Genomic DNA, 21,256 nt, shown 5'->3' on the forward strand with positions numbered 1-21,256 from the left:
TACGAAGAGGAAAGATCGATATTTTATTAAAGGTTCGAAAAAAAAAAAAAAAAAAAGAAAAGAAAAAAATAATATTCGCTCGAATTTTACGAGCTCGGATATTTGTCCAATGTTCGGCAGAGTTGCAAAAAACAAAATTGCCGAGTGAAATTGCTATTCCATACGCACGCGTATAAATTACGCAAGATGGCCGATCGTGTGTAAAATAATTAAATCTGGCTCCGTCTAAAGATCGCTAATTCGATCCACGTTTCGAGCCGCATAAAAGCCAATTATCGACGTCCCCGTTTTAATCGACTGATTCCCTTGAATCGGTGCAAAAATGCGACGAAAAAAAGGGAGGTAATACCATTCGAAGCAAATACAAGGCTCGGAGATAGTTAATTACTTCTCGAAACGAGGTTTCGAGCAGTTGTGGTTTCGTGGAAACAAAAGATACATTGTTTATATCAAGTGTGCACGGAATTAAGGCATTTGTATATGTAAGTAATGCACGTGTTCCACGAATAGATTTTCATGATAATCGGAAGGCTTACCTTGTACGAGACTCTGTCCTCGTCGTCCGAGGATGGAGCAGCGGGATCTCCTCCCGGTGTCGCTACGGCTTCCGTTTCCGCCGGCTGATAGTCGATCTCACTGCTCCACGAGTGTCGCCTCTTCAGGTCCCCTGAAAGAGCGAAAAGTATGTCAATATATATTTTTAGAATTTTTTCAAATCAAACGAAACATTGAAATGCCGACGATATTAACTTTGAAAATGCTGAATTCTTTAAATTCTTGAACTTGAAATTCGATATCGAATTCGTGAGATCATTCAGAAAATTCCAAATTTTGTTGTTCTAACATTTCAAAATATTTCGATTCTTCGAGAAGAGGAAAGCTTAAAGCTTGAAATTTCCAAATCTTAATATCCTATCCTTTCAAAAATCTCGAGCTCGAAATCTCAAATCTTTGGAACTTCGAAATTCTAAAGAAGGAAAAAAATTACCCTCAAATTTCCCCAAACATTCACGCGAACAGGAAACGCGAGAATTCATCGAAACGGATGGATCTCAAAGGGGTAGTAGGCACGTGCCACTACAACTACTCCGCCGTAGATAATTAATACGAGCCGACTGAATCGGGTAGCCGCTTAATTAGAATTGTCACTATCATTCATCTCGGCGGCGGCTGTTTAACGTCAACTTGCCAATCGAAGCGTGGCTGACAAAACTGGCCGCTACCACTTTTTGCTCGCCGCCGTTCGACGTATATAATCCAACTATACCGTGTTTACTCCTGTTACGGGCTCTTCTAAATTTCTAACTGTCAAGTATCATCGCCGGTTTTCGTGCCGGCGGTTATTAATTTTCCAGATCTGGTGGCCTGAAACGAAACGGCAGAAATCGCGTAACCCGTTTCACGACCAGTTACGGCGATGATCGACAAAACAATTTTAACGAAGCATCGGATGAGTGACTCGATCTGACGAGTTAGAAAATCGCTCGGCGTGTCGTAGGATCCGCTAACCGGTACCGCTTCTAACGTTTCACGAGTATCTAGGCCGATCGGTATTTAAATTGCTATTTAAATATCGAGCGGAGGGATTCTTGGATTAACTTCCTGCAAGTTACGTGGCACGATGGACAGCATCATTTTGTTTTGTTTTGTTTTGATTTTTTTTTTTTTTTTTTTTGGTTTTTTCACTCGAAAGAAGATTCGTTGGAAATTGCATTCGAGTTAGACGAGATCCGGGAAACTCGATGATGGAAAAAGAATATAATTTATAAATTCCACTCTGACGTTCGAGCATATCTCTTGTAATTACAGGAAGATGCAGCGATGGCGCTGCTCGTGATGGCTCTTGATGGTTTAGGCCGAGATTACTCGCGGATTTTGTTGTGCCTCGTAATTGAAACACTTTATCAGAATCAAAGTACTCGCGGGTTATTCGATTTAATCCGCAAATGAATTTCGAGATGTTGCTTGGAACGAATGTAAAAAAAAAAAAAAAAAGAAGCTGATAAAGATGTAATGTTGTAATTGAATAGATCTCGAGTTTTCTTTTTTTTCTGTATTACACTATAATCTTTATACATCCCTGTTTCCAAGGATTCGTATTAAAATCGGGATATTCCGAAGGAATCTTACAAGATATTCGAACGTTACACTCGTCCAATCTTAATAATTTTTACAACAAGATTATAAAAATTCTTATTATTAAAATTCCTCTTAAAAACATTCTTACTTCTCGACTACCAAATTCCCCAAATGTCTTCGATATCGAGTAAAAAAAAAAATCTCTCTCAAGTATGAAAACTTCAAATTAACCAATCATCCAAACACCCACGAACAAAACACGAGAATTAAAATCATCTCGAATCCATCGAGACGAATCGAAGTTATTATTTCGATCGAAAGAAATCGAAAGTATCGATCGAGGCGGATTTTACGGATTTCTATCGATGTTTTTTCCTCGCGAAACATTTATCCGTCCGATGGAGCACACGCACCCGCGTGTATACACGTGTACACAGAGAACCCGAGCCGGGGATAACGATCGGCGATAAGCTTGCACAGGTTAAACACTGTATTCGAGACGTGACTTATGGGATTCGATCGGTCCGCGGAGGCGCGGATTCTACCTACAAATTTACTCGTTTACTCGCTTCGTGGAATGCCACGGGCTCCTAAGAAAGGGGAGATGCACTCGGTGCGGAGATCACGAGCAAGAAATTTATCGGTTCGACGGTCAAAGTGTGAATTACGTCGATTCGAGCGTGAGCGGCAATAAAATATTTCCCAAAGCTTCATCGCATTGTAGCGGCACGGTAACCGCTTATTTGCATCGGCCGTATCTCACCCCGCGTTTCGCGGGCATTTTAAACACGCGCATGCGCCCGTTTTATTAACGATCGACCGAGTAACAGACGTGTTCTAAACACCGTTCCTCCGACATTTCTTCGAAAAGATTTTCTCTCGCGAACTTTATGCAAACTTTATGTGAAGTGACGTTTGTTTTTGCAATAGAAATGGAACAGATAAATAATATTGGACGAAAGATAAAAAACGCGAGGATCGAGAAGAAACGAAGAAAAATAAAAATTATCGTCTTCTTTTATCTGTTCTTTCTTTTAAATAACCCAGAATTTTCCCATCGCGCGCAATGCGAAACACCATGGAACGCCGCCTCCACTTTTCGCGTCGCCATAAAACATAATGGACGCCAATTTGACAGGCTGCGAGAGAGAAAGAATTACGAGCGCGAACCGCAGAAACTTGGTATCGTTTCTCGAGCCACGCTGCGAATTTACAAGTCACGTGTGTACACGCGTGCACGTGGGCCCTCGAACGCGCGTAATCTCTCTTCCTCTGCTCTTCCTCGCCTCGGTTCCACGTAGCCACGATCTATGATCACCGCGCTTCGTGCTCACCACGTACTCCCGTTCCAGCGCAGAAAGCGGAAAAGGAAAGGAGCACGCGATGCAATTAGCCGTTGCGGTGAACGACTCGGAGGAATCGAAGTTACGAAGGAGGAACAAATTTAAATGGGCCAGGCTAATCGTCCAGGATAAACGAGTTTAGAGATTCTGTCAGCGGATTAAATTAAGTTGCATTCCATTCGCTTATCCGCAATCTCCCCGTTCTTCTCGAATATACTTTTCATTCCATCCGAGTATATATTATTTTTTTTTTTTTTTTGATCGATCGAAAACTTCATTCGATCTTCGGACGAAAGAAGCTTCGAAAAGGAAGGGAAAAGGAAGAGGAAGAAAAAAAGGATCGGTTGTTTAAATGGTGGACGGTAACTCGGGCTATCCAATTTATAACAATTTGAGGAGAATGATGATGGCCGGTATTTCCGGAATTCGCGTACATCGACGAGGAATTCTAATTGCAAAGAAACGGTTCGTGCCTCCGGGGAGACGACGGAGTCCAGTCCATCCTCGTGGTAGCATGATGGAAAATCGTTTCTTGCCGCCGTCTCGACCCGAAGGAATCCAGATCGGGTTAACTCGGCAAGCGAAATAGCTAATGCGCGCATCGCTGTTACACGCATCATCTGCTGCTTCGACCGCGATTTCTTACACCGCCTACCTGACATACGACGTCTCAATCTCGGGGGCATCGAGCGAACGAAAAGAAGAACGTTACCTGCGCCACTTCTTTTACTCCGATGATCGACGACGACGATCCATTCGCGGCGACGATCTCGCGGAAACTCATTAACATTTAACCGGTAATCAGAGCGATTGATTAACGATGGCCGGGCACTGAGGCGGCGGTACGATAACACGGCGCACGAGGAATCGTACGATCTTATCACAGGCGATCTCACGGTCGGACGTCGTTAACAGTCGCCGGGGATCCATGAATGCGGTTCGTCACGATCCATGCCGGCCTTTTCGTGTCATCGTTTCTTGCCCCCTCCTCCTCGCTCGCTCCAACCTGCGCATCCGATGCTAAGCGCATCCGGCTCCTTTACATTTCCATTTTATTTACGGTTATCGGTGGCAACTAGCGTCCCGATCATCGACGATTCTCTCTATTAAACTTGGCTAAGTCCGATGTCGTGTACCGTTCCACTTCTTCTCCCCACCCTTCCTTCTCTCGCGCATTCCTACGCTCCTGAACGCACGCCCTCCTCTCCACGCCCCTCGTCGACCAGGCCTAAACCTTCGATGTCACGCCGTTTCCTCGAGCTTTTATTAAATGCGTCCCACCACTGTACACAATCCCTCGTCGTTTCACGACCACCGACGAGACCACCGACTTACTCTTCGTCGAACGTTCGTATCGCGCACTCGATCATCCCCGACAAAACATCCATCGACACGATGATACTACTCTTCATGTTCACTGACACGTGCGAGATCACAGGAGAGTACAATGAAGAGAGAGAGAGAGAGAGAGTACGTTCACCGAGGATGGAACGGGATATTTTCTTCTGTTTTTTTATTTTTTTTATTTATTTATTTTTTTTTCTCTCTCGTCGAGGATAATACTTCGAGGAGGAAGTTGCACTATCGTCCACGGACGTGGCAATAGAGGGTGGTGGATCGAGGAACGCAATTTGCTCGAGATCTTTGGAGAGAGAAAGAGAAAGAGAGAGAGAGAGAGTTGAGAGAAGTCGAGAGTGGAGAGACACTCTGCTAGATTTCGGGTTGCAGGTGCACGCTACAGGTTCACTCACAGGTGCAGCTCTCTGACTAGACTAAAGGCGGGAGCGTGCTCGTTGCCGGCAAGTACTCTAGGAGAACAGAGAACGAGAGAGAGAGAGAGAGAAAGAGGAGAGGCATACCGGTGCTTCGATTGGTCCATGCTTCCCGCGAAAACGACCCAGCCAATCACCGTGACTGCGCCACGTAATTGCCGGGTATCACGATTCACAAAAACGGGGGAGGGATACCCTTTCGAAATTCCCCCCGAGGTAACAATCCCCCTCGCTCCTCGCCCTCCCCCTTCCTCTTCTCCTCTCCTCTCTCTTTCTTTTTTATTACGCCAGCCGCCTCATTTTGTCCCACGCCTCGATTTTTTTTCAACTCTGTATCGATCGTCCTATTGTGCGTCGTGGAAATTATTTCGATCTCCCTATTTCTCCTCTTCTTTCCTCTTTTTTTTTTCTTTATGTAAAGAGAAATTTTCTATTATTATTATTATTATTATTAATCTTGATTCGACGTTTACGTGCAATCGTAAGAAACACGTAATCGTATCTTCGAAAGTTTGAATCGATACGATTCTGGATCGATCGGGTGTCGAATTAATAAGAAATCGCAAGAGCAATACGTAATGCTTCACTTCCGAGGCAATTTCTCAGTTAAATTAACTCCGAATAACTAAACTTACACGACAGTTTAATCCTTTCGTATCCCAACAAATCGATCGATTTATTAATTTTCCCGATACCGTAGATTTATTATAGCAAAAAAAAAAAAAAAAAGAAACAAAACAATTAACCCTTTAACTGTTTTCTAACTCGAAAGATTATCGAACGACGAATTAATTCCTACACGGTCATAATCTATGGATTCTAATGGATTCTAATGGATTCGAGGCAGCAGCCGTGGAAATATTTCGGCCGGGTGGGTCCGTCGGATTCCCCGGCTTCTTTCTCGAACAGTCCCTCGAGGGCCTGGTGGTTCCCAGGGAGGTCAGAGGTCGGTGGGCCCTCCTCCGTCTTATTCCTTCCTCGCCCCCTACCCGAGCGCCCTCGACCCTTCGCCGCTTATGAACGTCCGCCCAACGCACGCCCGAGCCTCTCTTACGCCTCTCTTTTTTCCTCTCCTTTCTCTTCTCCCCCCCCCCCCTCCTCTGTAACGTTATTTATTTGTTCACGCGTTTCGGGCTAACGAGATTTTTCGGCCCGGTACCGTTCGCAAATTAAAAAGTTTCAAAGTTTCGCGCTGTTGTCGGACACGAGCTTGTCCCCCGGATCTGGACGCCGGTGTACCGCGGTTGTAATTTAAGGGGGGATTGGGTGGCGATACGGGTGGGTCGAGAGTGGATATCTCTCTCTTTGTCCTCCCTTCCAAAAGGACTTCTTCTTCAAACGTTCTTTTTCTTTCTTTTTTTCTTCTTCTTCTTTTTTCGGATAATCAAGAAATTCTTTTTCCACGATCAATCAGAGATATATTTCAGAGGATGATAATAATAATAATAATAACAATACAGAGTGTTTTAGAGAGACTTGCTCGTCTAACGCGTATTTACTCGTAAACACAAGTTGGGTTATATATAATAAAACGATTCTTCTTTTCCCTTCGAACTAATCGAGGCAAAATCGAAGCCTCTCGAAACACAGCTGTTAAACATTCGCGAGAAGAAAGAGAGAGAAAGAGAGAGTCAAGGTGCTCGATGCCCCGTCCCATTCCGCTTTGCATCATTACGGAAGATTGATGTGGTAACGGTACAAACAGTTGTTCGTCTCGTGGTTAAAGTGTCTCGTCTTTTTTTTTTTTTCTTCCTTTCTTTTCTTTTTCACGGCCTCGATATTCCTCGAAAGGCGGCGGCGCAAGAGGGTCCCGGCCCTAATGGCTCAGCAGCAGAGCGCTACAAAAGAGAAATCTCTCGATAATACCCCCGTGCACGGTCCCGAAAAATTTGTGTTCCGCAGCATCCCCTCGATGCACGGTACGCGCGGGAGGAAGGAGGGAGAGGAGGAGGAGAGAGGCTGGCTTCCAGGCAGCATCGGCGACAACGCGTAAAACCTTCGAGAGCCACGAGGGATAAATCCTCCTTACCGTGAAACTTTCCAGCCGAACCATCATTTAGGCGGGATCACGGGGACCCCTCTTCTTCCGCGTCGTAATTTCTGCCGCGGCGGTGAAGGAGCGCGCCGTGTAAATGCGCCGTTGGATTCCGGCGTGCCTTACCCGCGCCGCCCCCGGACAAGGGGCGACCGTGTCCGCCGAAATTTTTCAGGAATTTTCTTCGGCCAAGCTTTACACCTTCGCCGCGTTATTATTATCGCGAGATCGACGAATCGATTTTTTAATTTTATCCTTTCCTCGAAATTTTTTAGGAAAAGCAAAGGATTCTTTCTACGATAGAATTTGTACTTGTGTTATTAAATTCTTACGTGTGTGAAATTTTTCAGGAATATTCTTCGGCCAAGCTTTACACCTTCGTCGCGTTATTATCATCGCGAGATCGATGAATCTATATTTGCCATGTGAAATTTTTTAAAAAAGCGAAGGATCTTTCTAGATTCTTTCTACGATGGAATGGAATTTGTGTTATTACATTCTTATCTGCCGTGTAGGAGCGAGGAGAGCTCGCGAATCGAAATTGTTCAGGGAAATTTGGGAACGGTGTTAGAACGGTTAGTATCTGTGAAAGTTGGACGAAGTTTTGAAAGTTTCTCGCAGCGGTCCTCCCACGCGCACGAAATTACGAATCGTGTCCGCGTTTTTTCTCCGCCGCGTGGAAGAGGAAAAAGTTGGCCAAGGGGAAACAAGATGAGTCACGCGTAGCTTTCGATTCTCACGCGTAAAAGGCAAGCGCGTGGTGTTAGGGCCATCGTGGTCATCCTCTTCGTCGTCGTCGTCCTCTCTCTCTCTCTCTCTCTCTCCTCTCTCTTTGGCCCGTCCACGGCGATATTTTTGTCGGCGCAGGCCGGGGATTTAAGGGGCGAGCAGGCGCAGAAAGCGCGCGAGCGTGTAATGGTGATTGAATGCGGCTAATGGTCGTCCCGTACGGGACTCACGGCCCTCCAAGATATACGTTATGACTCGGGCATAACATTTACCGGGTGGTAAACAGCCGCGCATAAACTCCAAATGCCCACAAACGAGCCTTTCCTCCAAGAAATCTGCGGGGAGAAACGCTCTTACGGTTCCTGATCCAATTCCCGACCCTCCATCCTCTCGAATCGTTTCGTTATGGATAAAATTGCCCTTTTCCATGGGAGGAAGACACGATCCTTCAAGATACGATCTTGAAGAAGCACGAAGAACCAGGTCAACCGAGTGTTTGTTTCCCGAATGTACAGAGAATGTTAACACGTTGGAAACAACATGTTGCGTCTTCTTCTTCCGTTTGATCGTAAAAAAAATAATTTTTAAAAAAGACACGAATCGAAACATTTCGGAAGAATATATTTAAAATATAAACGAACAGTTTCAACAAATTTATCGTTTCTTACAAATCGCAAGATTTGTGCGAAGAGCAGACCAATTTCCCTCAAACAGTCCCTCCTCCCTCTCCCTGGAGGGGCGCAAGAAAGACGTCAGAACCCGGCAATTTGCCATCGGTTTTCGCGCACGACCTGATTGTTAAAGGCGTAGTGGAATACAGAGAGCTGGTTTCGAGCTGCGAGGCTTGTCGCTGCGCACCGTGACAATCGTCCTTCGACGATACCGCCATGACAAATCGTTCTAAGCAGCGTGACGCCATAAATCAAAGCTCGCCACTCGAAATGCTCCTCCACCCCAGTGAAGAAAGATCCGGGTGCGTATAGAGAGAGAGAGAGAGAGAGAGAGAAGGGCCGAGAGCGGTGGATGGTCAGGTTAGCTGGGCGCGAGTGAACCACGATTAAATTGTAACCGATAAAGCTGCGGGCATTAATAATAATTAGATACGGCGTGGCTTCGAAATTAGCTGCGTGCCACGATTCGCGTAGATAATAAAACTTGGCGATTGACCTGCGCGAGAATAAAGAATAGCGCAACCGCGAGAATATTTACGAATTATCGTCGTATTAATTGGAGGGGGGAGGGGGGGATGATATCGTAAGTTCCCATCGCAAAATGGGAAAAAATGATAATTGAATGTGGCTCGACGGCAGAAAAAAAAGAACGTTTTACGAGCCGATTAACCGCTTCTCGTCGATGTTCCCCCTCCTCCTCTTCCTCCTGCAATTCTTGTGCAATTAACGGATCGATCGCGAGAAGAAGAAACGAAAGTGATTCGTAAAAATTTGTTGAAGATATTCGAACAACTTTATCGCGTGGATATATGTCGATTCACGTTGTCACTTCATCCTATCTTTGCGCCTTGTTGATGAAAAAAAATTTACGGAAATGGAGAGTTATTCTTACGATGTATATTTGTGCATTGAAATTAGAAGAAACGACGAACGGATTTATTCGATAAAATAATCGTCTCTGCTCGATAATTGTTCGATAATGAACAACAAATTAGAAAATTTCCAGAAATTACGCGGCGTATCGTCTGAAAGAAAAATACTTCGCGAAATTCAAGATCGATTTCATCCCCTCGCTTATTACACTCGTACGTGCGAAGCATTTCGATATTCCAAGACGATTAATATTTAACCACGCTCTTTCGAAAAAAGAAAAAAAAAAAAAGGAAGAAAAGAAAAAAAATCATACATACACTCACAGCCATTCGATTTTAAGCGTTCCACGAGAAGGAAGGGCAACGAGAAAAGCTCGGCTCGGCGATTCATCCAAGATTGCAAAACGCGGGCAGGAAGCTCGGCAATTTTATTAATACATTAATCCCGTTTCACCGGTGTTTCTCGACCAGTTGTTTGCAACTGGTCGTCGAGTCGGTTTGCGGCCGCGGGCGATCCAATCCGAGGGTGGACTTAATAATAAACCACACGAAAAAGACCACACGCGTCGTGACGTCATATCCATGACGATTCGGTTGACGTGCATTACGCCCGCCAAGGCAGATTGAAATTTAGCGAATCCACCCACGCGCGACTGCATATTATTCGCGAGCGGCATAATTATTTCCCGCTCAAGGAGTGTGTACGACGTCCCTTTGACAAGGAATCTGCTTTAACGCTTGAACGCTCCTTCCTACGGATATATTTTCTCTCCAACCGTTCCTCCTAAGGATAACACTTCTCCCTCCCTCCCTACCTCCCTTTCTTTCTTTCTTTCTTTTTTTTCTCCCGTGCCGAAAGCGGTTTCCAAACTTGAACTTGCTCGCCTCTGCGTTGTTATTATTATTATTATTATTATTATTATTATTATTATTAATTAAGAATCGATGCATTAAGCAAAAAAAAAAAAAAGATCGATTTGCGATACGATTTTTCTCGATGATCGAACGGGGATAAAATTAAAAGGAGCGAAGAGACCAACAAAGAAACTAAAAATTCCCTATTCTCGAATTCGAAGGAGCCAATCTCCTAGATCTTCTGTATCCTTCGAAGATTTCGTTCGAACGATGAAGAGGGGGGGCACGTTCGAAGGAACGATGGAAGGGGATCGATTCGTCGGCAGATTTTTTTCAGATGCATACCTCGCGCATGCGAAGGGAAGGGAGGGTGGGGTGGGGGGTGAAAAATGGGGAACGGTGGAGGGGAGGGTAAAGATCGACCCCGGTGACCCCACGGAGTTATGACGCGAGTCTGATTCCTGAAATGCTCGCGCACACCCTGTAATCAGGAATGGCGAGGGTCCAGCCGCCCCTCCTCGCCACGCTAGATATCTATAATTTAAATCTCGCTCGGCTCGTAAGTGGCAGGAAATCATTGTAATTAATATGGCGTACATCCACGCGCGCATGCGCGACCGATTCCCTTGCACGAATGCCCCGCTCTTCACAGGAGAGAGAGAGAGAGAGGATGCAAGCCGATCGCGTAGAAATCGGTGTCGTTCGACGCTGGATTTAAGAGGGGATCGATACTTTGGATCTATACGATTTTGTACGATAGCTTCGTGAAATTCTATCCTTATTCATCTTTGGATCTTTTTCAATTTGTTTCTTTTTCGATTTGAAGAAACGCGCCCTAAAATTTTCCGGTAATTATTATCCGATTATCAGCCGATCCTTTGCCTCGGATATTTAACAATTAAATCCGTATCCGGTCGACACGATCCCAACGTACTAATGCGTTGAATAACGCATAACGCAAGTGGATAAAAATTTTCCACTTGCGCTATTTATAACACTAACGAAGTAGACATTTTTTTGTCAACCTGGTTGGCGATTCGTTCTCGAGTGCAACTTTCGATTCCGTTACGGGTGTTGGATTAAGGGTTGGTGTGTACACGGTTTATAACCTCGCCGGATGGAACGATTCATTGATATGGAATCTACGTAGGCAGGGCTGCCGGCAGTTTTTTTTTTTCGTTTCGCAGAGGCTTGATACCGTGAGCGACGGTCGGGTTAATCGTATCCTCTTAGCTTGAATTACTGGCTCGATCCCTTTCAGCCTTTGTAACTTTGTTTTGGAGATTAAAGGAACGGGATGGCGTGCAGAAAGGCCGAGGCTACTTAAAGTGTCTCTTATCCGTGAAGCCGCCGACTCATCCGGAATATCCCTCCGGCAAAAATATTTCACTTTCGAATGACAAGTGATTCTATTTAGGATCAAGCTTGAAAATATTTTATATTGATAGAAACAAAATGAACGAAAACTTGTAAAAATAGAGAGAAAACATTCGAGGACGGAATTTTCCAATTTATCGTAAAATAAGTAAATTCGCTCAAATCGAACGTCTCTTTAGATAGAAAAGCAAAACGCCTATACAGACATTTCGTCTCTCGATCCCTCGAACTACAGCACAGCTCTTCAATTTTGTCGAGCTGGAAAAAATATCTTGGTAGAAAGAAAGAAAGAAAGTTCCGCGAAAGTCGGCCAGAAACGTGCGAAAGGTTTCACGGAGCGGCAAATGAATCGAAGAAATGTTTCAATTATCCCGACAAATGTCACTCGGCCGGCCGGTGATCTTGATAAGCGATCCCTGATATTTTGCCCGGCGCAAGAAATCGTTACTAGGTTGCACCAAGTTACCACGTGGCTCGCACGTCAACGCACCACGGGCCCCCATGAATAATGCATGAACGAATTTGCAGCGTCCCCGTCAATGTTGCTGTCATTTCTTTCCGTCCGTATCAATTTCTCGAACCGTGGCTCGTCGTTAGCGGCCACGTGGCCCCCTCGTAAAAGCTCGAAAATTCCCTCCTCCTTCTCCACCACGAGTCGACCGACAAAAAGATATTATTCCTCGAATTCCGCGTGAGCAAGTTGTCGAGGATAACGAGATTCTTGAGGAGCTCGAGTGACAAGTTTGGACGACGCCGAAATTTTTCATCAAATCCGATGAAAAGATAAGATCTTTAGATCGATATATTCGAAAATTTTCTACAACCTTTCCGAAGTTGTGGTCGGAGATCACTTTGCACCGAGTATATATTCGCGATTATATACGATAAAATGATAATTAGATACGCCGCTCGCTTCGACTGTCGATTTATTTCCGCCTCTCGATTAATTCAGAAGAAGATTATAAAACGTTTTCAAGCGTTTTATAGCTCGACGTAGCTTGACCGTTCAACCCGGTACTTACGAATATCTATGCATTCTGCGATGTGAACAAGCCGTAGAAGGCGGAATGTTTTTTTTCTTTTTTTTTTTTCTTCACATTTCCCTAAATTCATGGCGCTTGCATCATCGACACCGGTGGTGGTCGAGAGCGATGGCGCCCCGTCACACGTCCCCGATAAATCAGGCCGGCAAGTGGTGGATCGATGCCTTTAAGCGCTTAGGCTTAAGAGGGTCGTATCTCAGCGCGAGTCGCGAGGAAATTCGCGGCAGCCGGGCGTAAATCGTGGTATCCGGGCGAGGAATCATCCGGCACGGATGTTTAAAAGAAGCATTATCGCGCGGCAACGAAACGCCACGGATTCGAGCCGTTCTTTCGCGCCAACTAATTTTACGACGCGACGTCCCGCGTTGTGCGTGTGCACGCGAAACAGCTTGATCCCACCACCGTTCACCCTTCCATTAAGATGTCGTCTCGCAAATTTCCTTCTCTCCTCTTTTTTTTCCCTCCCCCTCTTCTTTTCCTTTCTCCAATCCGTTCGTAATCGGCCGGTGAATTTCCATCCGAGCGCAAGAATCGTCGTTAATGTCGCCAATGTTCCTCGCCACGCTGGATAAGGTTAAACGCCTCGTTTGAAGGAATGGACCGATAGAATTAATACGACTGTTGTTATGATTTTTTTTTTTTCTTATATGTCATTATATTTCGTGGCGAACGGAACGGAAAGAGATAAGACGAGATCGAGAAATTGTTTTTAAACAGGATAAGGAATAAAACGAACTCGAAAGGCAGGCGAAGACGGGAAACATGGGGTCAGCGATGGTTCGGAATAAGAGAAGCGACGTATCCGGTGCGAATCGGGCATTTGCATAAGAGATCTCTCTCTCTCTCTCTCTCTTTCCTCGTTCGGCAGACACTTGTCGAAACACTTGTCGGACACGCGTAGGACGACGCGATAAACTCGCGATGGACGCGTTTCCCAAAAAATCCACGATCCAATTTTGTTCCACGGAAGGAATCTTCGATCGAACGCTCTTTGAATCTCTTGTGAATCACAATTTTGCTTCAAAATTTATTATTATTTATTTATTTCGTATCTGTTTAATTATTTGAGCTCGTGGGATTTCACCTCGAATTCGATAAATAATGTACGTATGTTGAACTGAAATATTAATTATGCTTGTTATAATTTATTTCATATATTTATATTAATATTCTAAAAGAAATTTAAGTAAGTTTGTATTAATGTTTTTTAAATTAAATAATTATAATTAATATTTTATAAATTATCGCTTCTTCTTCGTAAATTAACTTGCTTGGAATATAATTTAAAATAATTTTTCCATCATTCTCCGTTCCGAAAATTTTCAAATTTTTATCTTTTCCTCTGAGTTTGGAGAGATATAATTTTACAATACCTTTGCTTCCAGTGGAATCCCTGTCTGTGGTCGAGAATACGTACGACTCGTTTTCGGTTTCGCGAATTCACACACATTTTTGATCGAATTTATTTCGACCCTTTCGAGCATCTTATCCAAGTTTATACTCGTTATAAATTCACGGTTGAAACACTGTTGAAATAACGGACGAGCGCTGAAAATTCATTTAAAAGATAGTAAATTTTATTTTATGGACAGATATGGATATAGGATTCGTGACTTTCCATTACCAGATTCTGTAATAGAGAACAATTTTACGATTCCCTTGGAAGGGATCCCTCTCTCCTGGAGATAACATATCGATTCTTCTTTTTCTTCCTTTTAATAATCTGCTTTAATCTACTTTTTACGACTTTTATACGCGAGTGCAACAACGGTGCAGCAAGCACCGGGTCTTCCGTTTAGTTTATATTCATTATAAAATCGTAGCAAAGGCTACGATGAAAATAAACGCGAACAAAATGCGAAGATTCATTTGATTCGAGAAATTTAATAGAGATTCTAAATCTCGTTTTATTATGCGGAATAGACACTGGTTCGCATAAATTACGATCTTCCATTAGGGAACGGTGTCTGGAACATCGATTCAACGGGACACGACAAATCGGTAACGATAAATCCTGTTGGAGAAAAACGATAAAATCGCGAAATCTCTTATTAAACCGTGTTTTCGTTGTCCTCTTAATCAAGATCGGCCGTGAAATAAAGCTAAGTTGGAATAATTCGTTATCTTCACCGAAACACCGAAGAAATATTATTCGAACAAGAAGAATTCATCTCGATAACAAACTCATCAAGAATTGAATTCGCAATTTTTTAATTCTACCTTTTTTTTTTTTTTCCTTTTTTCTTCAAAACGAAGTTGCAAAAGTTTAAACAAATTATCCAGTTTCTCGCCTCTCTTTTTCCACAAATCCGACTCCCTCGGGAACGAGCCGTTCGATCGTTTAAACCGCCCTTTGTCCCGCCCGATTTTTGCATTAGTCGCGGCAAAAATTACGGTAATAAACGGGTGTTCCGTGGCGGTTTCACCACGGCCCCCTTCATTCTCACGTGGCTCACTCGTGATCGCGGTTTCCAGTAAAAGCTACCTGCCTGTGATTTACCGCGCTGACTGACCGCGGAATACTAAATAGAGAATAGCAATCTGCAGAGATTTGTTCGTGTTTTTAGATCGTTTCGAGCGCCAACGACGGGATAAATCGTTGCCGCCTTTTAGGGAAAAAAGGATCGAAAAGGAATCTTTCGAACGTCCGTTTATCTGTCCATCGTGAAACGTTAAATATCGAGGAAGGAATATATCGACAATCTGATTAAAAAAAAAAAAGCTTACTGCGTATCTAATGAATCGTCTGATCCAATGTAATAATAATAATAATAATAATAATGATAATAGGTAAACAGATAATAAAGAATTCTCGATCGTGAACTCCTTAAAGGGTGGGATAAAAACGAGCATCGCAGAGGTAACATGGCGTAAAACGTCGATCATCCGGATTTTCGATTTACAAACTTTTAATTACCCCGGAAATTAATTTTCCCCGATGATAGATTATCCATCTCCACGCGTGGATAGAAATTCTTCGCCGATATTACACCATACACACACACACACACGCATCTCTGAGTATATTTCTCAATCGTCTCCATCTGTTAAAATGTTACCGGCAGACGAAGCGAAGGAGAAATTATTAGATGCAACGAGCGTTCGACAAACGAGAGGGATAAAGACTTCAAGTTTCTAGACTCGAGGAAAACGGAGGAGAAACCTCCTCCTCGGTTTTCTTTTTTTCTTTTTTCCCGACGCAAAACCAATAATGGTCGACGCTACGCTACACGCGTCGAGAGGATGATAATTCATTATAAACGCTTTGGACACGGGGTAGGTTTCCCTTGACAAACTGGCACGGTAAACAAATTACCGTGGATCGAGGATAGAGACGACGGTAAATCATACTTTCGACGTTAAGAGGCCGCCTTGGTCGTCCTTCGTTTGGCCTCGTCGGGGGATCGCGTGAGAGAGTTGCCTCGGGCGCCAAACGAAAATGCATTTCGCCATGGGAGCTCGCGTAAGGTTCCCATAACGATCCTTCCCTTCCGAGCCCTCTTCTCCTTCTTTTCGCAGCCAATCTCAGAGCGATCGATCGATGGAACGAAACTTGATGGAAAGAGAAAATACGCGAAAACGAAAACTTTCCAAAAATACTTTCCACCGATGCGAATAACACAATGCTCGATCATCGAAAACTGGGGGGTAGGAAGGAAAAATTTCTTCTTCGAAGCAAGAACAAGAAAGATCTTTCGTAAAACGAACCTCTTTTCAAACAGAATTGATTGATTAAAAAAAAAAAAAAAAATGTGATCTTCGAGGATTGTTCATCGCGGTTTGGAAAATTGGGTCATGAAAGAAGAGTGTGCGCGAGATGGAAACGCGAAATAATTTTTCTCTCGGGGCATCAGGCCCCGAGAGAGGCTGTTTTACGAGCGGCATAAATCACGTCCGTGCACGTGAGTGTGAGTGGGCGGAACCGCACAACCGTACACCATAAATTTGATACATGTTCATTGTGGTGGCTGGGTCGAGCGAGTATTCCTCGCGATCGGTGGCCCGCGAGATTTTTCAATCCCCTCCTTTGAGAAATTTCAAATCGTCTCGAATGTCGTTGGAAAAACCTGTTTAAACCATGTTCATCCTGATTATTTTCCAACTACTTCTCTCCTCTTCGAGGAAATTCTTCTTCGAGCGTTTTTCAATCGCGGGTATTAATTTTCACATGCTGAAGTTTTTCATACATCCACACTTCGCGTTATAGATTTTTCAGATGGATCCCCTTTGCGAGGGGATATCTTGTTTTGGTTATTAAATTTAGCTTCGGTTGAAAATACGCGACATGGGAGGAGAGAGATGTTTCGAGCGATGTACGGAAGGAAACTGTACGATATATTTTATACGAGTCAAGTTTGAAATTATACGATTGGCTAATACTACGATCTTTCAATTCTAAATCCGAGGATTTAGTTTCGAATCGGATGAATGTTTTATTTCGTGTAATTTTCCTTCATATCTTTTTACGTAGAATCGTCTCGTGATGACGTACGTCTCAAGTTACGTCTCAAGTTATCTCTTTGCACGGATGAAGAAAGGATAACGCTCTCACAATTTGTCGCTCGACCGATTAGAGAAAGAAAGATCACGCGCTTATTAAAGAGCGGGAATCCTATTCTACGTTTCCATCTATGATTTTTTAATTAACGATTAATTGCTCTCCCTTCGATCGGATACGTATCACCCCATCAAAGTTACGAGCAGATCGTAACCGACAAGGGTTCATCATCATCATCGCTCCAACGTTCTGTCTTTTCTCTCTCCATTCTTTGAAACTGAAACTTTTTCTATCTTCCAATTCTTAAAAAAACGATCCTCTCTTCTTCTCCATTATTTTCGTTCGCGTCTTATCCAAGTTGTTTACAAAAGACAAGGATTTGGACTGAAATTGGACTCGAATAAAAGTCGCATTCTCTTCCTCTCCATTCTTTGACGAATGGACGTCTTCGTTCTTCGACTTTTTCATCCCTTTCGGGGATTTTTCTGCAGGGAACGGTGCAGATTGGATCGAAGAGCAATTGCGATATCCACGAGATACCACGGCAATTTGCCCCTGCACACCTGGCCACCGAGCTTTTCGAACCGAATTTCGAGAAGGGTGAATGATCTTCTCCCTCGTCTACTTTCGAAAAAGATCGAATTGTTCGCGTTGGTTGTTGGAAATTATAATTAAATCGTATAATTGGATATTACAGCACGGTGGAAAAATGATAATGTATATTTTCATGAGCGGATGTAGCGGTGTTTTGCAATTTGTTTTCCAAATTCTTCTTCGACCACTTCAAACGTTTCTTCCCCGATATTTGTTCTCCGATAAATTGTTTCTTTAAAGAAAATGCGTACAATTTCTCAAGGAAAAGAGATCAATTCTGAGATGAGAACGCAGCTTGAGGATAATTATCGACGCTAGTTTCCAAGAGTATCGCCCGTTCTTACGAGCCCATGAAAAACGGAACTCGTAATTTCACGATCAAAAGTGTGGAAACACGATGGTTAACATATAATGTTTTTATTATTTTTATTTTACGAGGTGGGAAAGGAGCTCCTTTTCAAACTGCGATATCTCGCTAATCACAGCTTCCCCGGGCAACAAATCACCGATAACGCGCCCGCCCCGCGATCATCACCGAGCTCCATTAAAACGCGGAGCGAGGATACGAGCGACAAATCTACCGTACCATTATTCGATACTTTACCTCCACCACGTTTCCAACAGGTTTCTCGTTCTCGTGATAATCCATCAACTCGGTTCCAAAACGAATCCATCGAGGAAGGTAGAGAAAGAAATTTTCCGCGGTTCTATTTCCCAACCAATCCTTTCCCCACCTTAATTTGTCAACCGTGGTAATAGGCACGCGAAGAGAGAGAATCCACGAAGGGTGGAAAGAAGAGAGAATCGCGGTTTACGACGGGATCCTCGTTGCGCGAAGGAATGCGTCAACGTCAACGCGGACGGTTCCCTGTGACCGCAAACCGGGTATTAGCGAAATGGGAGCAGCGATTAAAATTTATGTTCAGAAAGAGAGTTTGTTGGGTTTGCGATCACGCGAGAGACTGGGCCAACTTTCCCCGTAATCTTCGACCGCCACTCGAGGGATCCAATTATGCAATAGATCACGGACGAAGGGCGTTCACTCGTGCAAATCGTTCGTCCGTATCCGTTTGTTCTTTCCCTCCTCCTCGATGGAATTCGCGAATAAATCCTTAGAGCCGACCTTGGATCGCGGCCCCCTCGTAAATTTCAGCGTGGGGGAATGCCTGTTGCGGGGCCGTAAATTAATCGATCGCAGATAACTCGGGACAGCTCCTCTCTCTCTCTCTCTCTTCGCGCGTTGCTCTACATTCAGAAATTTTCGACGCGATGTTAATTTATCGATCGTTCCTCTTGCTACCTCCTTTCCTTTTCTGCAATAACCTCTCTCGTGCGCGCGTGAGGGCGGTTGAAAGAGGGAGGGAGAGAGGGGAGCTGTAATCCATACTTCACGTGCGCGCACGATATTTCTCCGTCAGGAAACAAGTAACACGGTTCCTTTGATCGCCAACAACACAAATACCACGGGTGTAGTTATTACGATACAAATCGAGCGTTGTTATACAAACGAGGGCCGACCGATTTATTTATCATGCTTTACACATCCGCGTCGCGTTGTACGCTCGTGTTTTCCTCTCTCTCTCTCTAAACCTCTTCCCCAAAGCACCGTGGATGGGTCCACCGTGGTTTCGAAATCGTTGTAAGAGCTCGGATAAGAACGGACGTCAAATTACGAGGTTTAATGGTGCTGGTCGGTGTATCGTTCCGTCTTGGTGGGTGGCAAACGCGAGACAAGGAGGGAGGGAGGGAATCGTATAGAGAAACATCGGGATCCGCCGATACAATCCGATTCAGGGATCCGATCCGTGGTTGCGTTCGTTTCAACCTGTGTTCCCGTTTGCATGCGCACGATCGCTAATCACCTTGGACCACCTCGTTACAGGGACACGTTCCACCGCTTTCAACCATTATAATTTCGCGAGAACTCGTCACGAGCAAGGATTAATCGACGCGTTGTAGGTGTGTAAGCTAGGATAAATTGGACGCCCCTTTCTTTCCCTCTCTCTTTATACAAAGAGAGCTAAGGAATATAATCCCTCGATTATATTCGCCCGTAATTTCGAACAAACGCGTCAAAATTAACCGCTAAAATGTTAAAAAAGATTAATATTCCATCCTCGCCTCTACGAGGTACAAAAGTATCGTTAGATCTATATATATATATATATAGAAGTAGTGAATACAATTTAGATCCAACGATACGTTCGTACCTTCCTCGTAGAGACGAGGATGGAATGGATGGAATATCAACACTTTTTTAGTGGTTAATTTTGACGCGTTTGTTCGAAATTGTGAAATCGAAATTACGAATATAATCGATACACTTATCTTTGTATAAAGAGAGAGGGAAAGAAAGGGGCGTCCAATTTATCCCAGCTTACACACCTACAACGCGTCGATTAATCCTGGCTCTGGAAATAACCAAGTATGCAACGATCCAGTATTCCGATTCCGCGTGTTCGAGACGACGCTCTCGTCGGCTTTTTCAATTATACGGGGATAAGCGCGCGGATGATTATACAGGCACGCACGTGGACGTGCACAGCCCTCGCCTCCGCTACCGAGAGATGAGAAATTGTTTCATCGGTCATTGTTTATGTACCCAATTATTGTACCATTCGTTCACCGAGGGTGGCGTATCACTTACAACAAATCAATTCGAAAGCGCGCCTAGAGACCTTGCCCTCCCCCTCCCCACCTGGAAACATCGCGCCCCGCTGAGCGGACAATGTTTTGTCTCACCCGGCGCAAGGCGACCCGCGGTGCCCCAACCAGGCCCACGAATTTCCTTCCTTCCCCCCTCGGGTTCGTGACCCCTGGCGAGTTTGTCGCCGAGCCACGCGACGGACAAATTTCGAGGAAAGTTCCTCTTCTCTCTCTCTCTCTCTCTTTCTCTCTCTCTGTCTCTCATTTTCTTTTCAGTCGATCGACGCGTCTTGGATAATAATATCGTTGAGGGAGGAGGATACAACGATGATCGTTCAAAGATGATCGATGATTCTTCGTCGTTGTGGTTATTATTTTTAACACGGTGGATGTATAAATATAGACGACGACGAGGACGATGATGATGATGATGATGATGATGATGATGATGCACGCGTGCAACGAGTGAAAAGAGCGATTAAAATAATTTGGCGAATAATCCTGGTAAGAAGTCCGGTTTCCCTCGGTTGTTAAATTAAATTAAACGAAAATAAGGAAATCGATTCGATGATGATAATTAACGTCTGTTAATTCCTCCGCTTTGCGATTCGGCTTGCTTATCGCCCGATCGGTAACCGATCGGAAATTTTGAGGCGTAACTACGCCCATACGAAATAAAATCTTCCAATTGATCGATCCCATCCGAACGATTAAAACCGGATTAAACTGTAAATGGAACTCC

The 21,256-nt window shown here is 44.1% G+C and overlaps 2 protein-coding genes across 2 annotated transcripts in view; one reads left to right on the top strand and one right to left on the bottom strand.

Annotated features, from left to right (window-relative positions):
- The window catches only part of LOC100870442 (uncharacterized), a 68,254-nt gene that overhangs the window by 12,677 nt on the left and 34,321 nt on the right, over positions 1-21,256 (bottom strand). Inside the window, exon 3 of the mRNA XM_012493850.3 lies at positions 537-667. Within this exon, the coding sequence (XP_012349304.1) occupies positions 537-667 (131 nt within the window). The remainder of the gene's footprint in view (positions 1-536; positions 668-21,256) is intronic.
- LOC147657460 (uncharacterized) overlaps positions 1-21,256 on the top strand; it is a 35,347-nt gene that overhangs the window by 8,947 nt on the left and 5,144 nt on the right. The gene's annotated exons all lie outside the window — the stretch shown is intronic.

This window comes from Apis florea, unplaced genomic scaffold, assembly GCF_048593485.1.
Source record: "Apis florea isolate Af1SG1 unplaced genomic scaffold, ASM4859348v1 contig_3158_pilon, whole genome shotgun sequence".
Classification (NCBI taxonomy): domain Eukaryota; kingdom Metazoa; phylum Arthropoda; class Insecta; order Hymenoptera; family Apidae; genus Apis; species Apis florea.